Here is a 3,508-nt window from a genome sequence, read left to right as displayed (position 1 = left end):
TTTAATAAATACAAAGGACTACTATTCACAATAGCAAAGACATGAAATCAACCCAAATGCCCATCAATGATAGACTCAATAAATAAAATATGGTACATATACAATATGGAATACTATGTAGCTGTAAAAAGAAATGAGATAGAGTTCTGGGACCGCATGGAGGGCGGTGCGCGCTTCCCCCGCGGTGGAACCCGCGGCTCTGGAGCGCGGGCGTCCTCTGCCAGCACCCCTTCCTTGCCGGCCGGCACTTCCACTGCAGAGTTTTGCCCACGCTTCGAGACTCAGGGAGCAGTGCCTTTCAGAATTTGCCCACTCGTCTGGTATAACTGGTTCTGATGGCTGGGAATAAAGGAAGAAGACGTGCTGCTTATACCTTTAATATTGAAGCTGTTGGATTTAGCAAAGGTGAAAAGTTACCTGATGTAGTGTTGAAACCACCCCCATTATTTCCTGATACAGATTATAAACCAGTGCCACTGAAAACAGGAGAAGGTGAAGAATATATGCTGGCTTTGAAACAGGAGTTGAGAGAAACAATGAAAAGAATGCCTTACTTTATTGAAACACCTGAAGAAAGACAAGCTGGAAGACGACGTAGAGATCATCTGGTCCAGTGGTTCCCAGCTCAGGTTCCTGAACCATAGGGTCCTCTGAGATATCGAAAGGTATAGTAAAAGATACATGAAAGTGTACAAGGAAGAATGGATACCAGATTGGAGAAGACTTCCAAGAGAGATGATGCCAAGGAATAAATGTAAAAAAGCAGGTCCCAAACCCAAAAAGGCAAAAGACGCAGGCAAAGGCACTTCACTCACTAATACTGCAGATGTTTTGAAAAAAATTGAGGAGTTGGAAAAGAGAGGTGATGGTGAAAAATCAGATGAGGAAAATGAAGAGAAAGAAGGAAGCAAAGAGAAAAGTAAAGAAGGTGAGGATGACGAAGACGATGATGCTGCAGAACAGGAGGAATATGATGAAGAAGACCAAGAAGAGGAAAATGACTACATTCATTCATACTTTGAAGATGGAGATGACTTTGGAGCAGACAGTGATGACAACATGGATGAAGCAACCTATTAGGCATGAAATTTTTCAAAAAATATTTTTATGCAGCTTCTGAACATTTGGAAAGACTTGTTTTGTATTTTATTTCTGATAAGCTATAAGTATTTATGTTTTTGGTTTTTTTGGACAAATATTTGTTACCAAAATATTCAAAACCACTTTGAGTTTACATACTAGTTACCTTACCAATTAGTCCCTGACACTCTGACATTCCTTCTAAACACCTCTGCCATCTCTCTTATGTACTCTCGTGGATTTTTTCATATTTGAATATGAATGTGCCTAAAGAATTTATGCTCTCTTAATCTGTGTATAGGTACTTGAAATAATTCTTGCTTAACTGCTGATCTTTTATAAAACTATTGCTAGTCATAACGAATTTCTATAACCTGAAAATTGAGATAACAGCACATAGAGCACTTTAAAAACAAAGAAACTTGAAAATAATTTTAGTTTTTACTTTAACATAGTATGTTCTAGACTACTGCATTCTGACTACATAAACCTACCTGAGCTCTTACAAGTGCAGAATTGTGAGATAGAGGTTTTGTGATGGAAAACATACACACAGGGAAAAATACCAAACTGAGCAATATCAAGTTCACAGCTCACATCTTAGCCAGTGCAAAGAAACTTTCACATGGGGTGAATATTATAAATACTTGAATATGGGACTCACTTGATACTGTATGATATATAAATTATTCATCCCACTGTAATAACTTGGACATCTTCAAATAGTTGGGCTTATGGAAAAACTTGACTAAGACATTTTATTTTATCCTTTATATAAGTGTGAGATAAGTTCTGGCAATATAAATATCACTGTAGAATGCATGTGTGTGAACTCTATGAAGTATGGTGACCTTTTATGTTTCAGAATACTCAAGTTGTACATTTGATTTATATGAATGCAAAATGAACTCAGGTCATTTTGAAATTAAGATTAATTTTTTTGTTTAACTTTAAAGCTAGCTCCCCCAACTTTATATATTTTGGGGGGAAAAATGCCTAAAAACCTTAGCCTACAGAGACTCTCACAAATGCCAAAGATTTTCAAGGAAATTCATATTATATATTTGAAAAATGATTTATCAATGTTATCTACCAAAAGAAATTATTTTTCTCCTTTGGGAAGATATCATTAACCTGAAATGTGAGAATCTGATCCCTAGATCCTATTTCTACCTGTACTATTAAACTCAACCTTGAAACTGAGTGTGGTTGTTTATGTGCCTTAGTTTCTCCACGTGTACACAATTTCCTATAAAAGTTGTTTAAACACCAACCAAAATTTACTATATGTATTTATTCTCTTTAAAGATTACTTCTTAATTTACATTTGGTTCTCACCCTCTAAAAATTTATAGTTTGGGAAGTAACTGAAAACAATTTTGAGAAACATGTTTTCCTCACAAAATATAATCTGATTTTCCTATCTTGTATTCATGCAGAAAATTCGAGAAAATGTGTATTGTCTTGTGCTATTTTGCAACATGAGTTTCTCAGGAAAAAGATCACTTTCAATGGCAATACTTTATTAAATAATTCAAGATGGGTGTGAGTACCTGTCTTATTAGTTTAGTGCTGTATTAACCATTTGTGAATTATTTCTTGTTTAAAGGAAATTGTAAAACGAATTTAAGATTCTAAATGGAATACATGAATAAAATAAGCCTTAGAATAGAAACCACACATAAAGTTGTCATTTGGGGTTGATAATTAACATAGGTGTTTTATTCTCTCACCACCTTAGTACCAGAAATAAATACCATTTAGTTCTCAGAAATCTTATCAATATTGTTCTGTTTACCTACTTATTATAAATTTGCAGATAACCACTTGAACCAGGCAAATACACTGAAGGTCATTTCTTTTTTTAGCTTTGAATTTGTCATGACAATTTTAGTCTTGCAGATAGCAGGGCAGCCCCTTGGGTCATCAGCCATCCCCTTTAAGAGCATTCTTTTTACAATGTTAAAGTTAATTGTGAGAACAAGCAGAATTTGCAGGTTGCTTTACCAGCATGAATCTCATTTTCCTGGCTTAAAATCTGAGACTGTGAAATTATTCCATAGGAAAGTGAATTTTATTTTGCAGAGATAGCCTCTTAGATAAAAGTAGTTGTTGAAGTGTCTTTAAAATTGCTATCATGAGCAAAACTGGTTGCTATAATGCTTATTTTTCTGTACTTGTTTACACATTAAATTCTTACAAAATTGTGTTCCTTTGTTTTACAGTAAGATGTTTTATTTTGAACTTATTTAAATGTCTATTTGGTAGAGAAAACTAATTTGTTAATACAGATCTTACCTAGTAACTATCTATTGAGCAGGGATGCCTATTACAGATATTCTTGAATAAACTATCACCACAAACAACAAAAAAAAAAAAAAAAAAGAAAAAAAGAAATGAGATAACATCTTTTCCAGGGAAATGGATG

The 3,508-nt window shown here is 34.4% G+C and overlaps 1 protein-coding gene across 1 annotated transcript; it reads left to right on the top strand.

Annotated features, from left to right (window-relative positions):
• The first annotated feature begins 273 nt into the window (after positions 1–273).
• On the top strand, positions 274–1,316 carry LOC120360834 (DNA-directed RNA polymerase III subunit RPC7-like). Its single transcript, XM_074405375.1, has 2 exons — positions 274–580; positions 654–1,316. Exons 1-2 carry the CDS (start codon positions 336–338, stop codon positions 1,078–1,080), a joined length of 672 nt encoding a protein of 223 aa, XP_074261476.1. The 5' UTR covers positions 274–335; the 3' UTR covers positions 1,081–1,316.
• Positions 1,317–3,508: the final 2,192 nt, after the last annotated feature.

Source organism: Saimiri boliviensis, chromosome 9 (genome assembly GCF_048565385.1).
Source record: "Saimiri boliviensis isolate mSaiBol1 chromosome 9, mSaiBol1.pri, whole genome shotgun sequence".
Lineage (NCBI taxonomy): Eukaryota > Metazoa > Chordata > Mammalia > Primates > Cebidae > Saimiri > Saimiri boliviensis.
The sequence above is the reverse complement of the archived record's forward strand: the minus strand, read 5'-3'. Positions and strand labels throughout refer to the sequence as shown.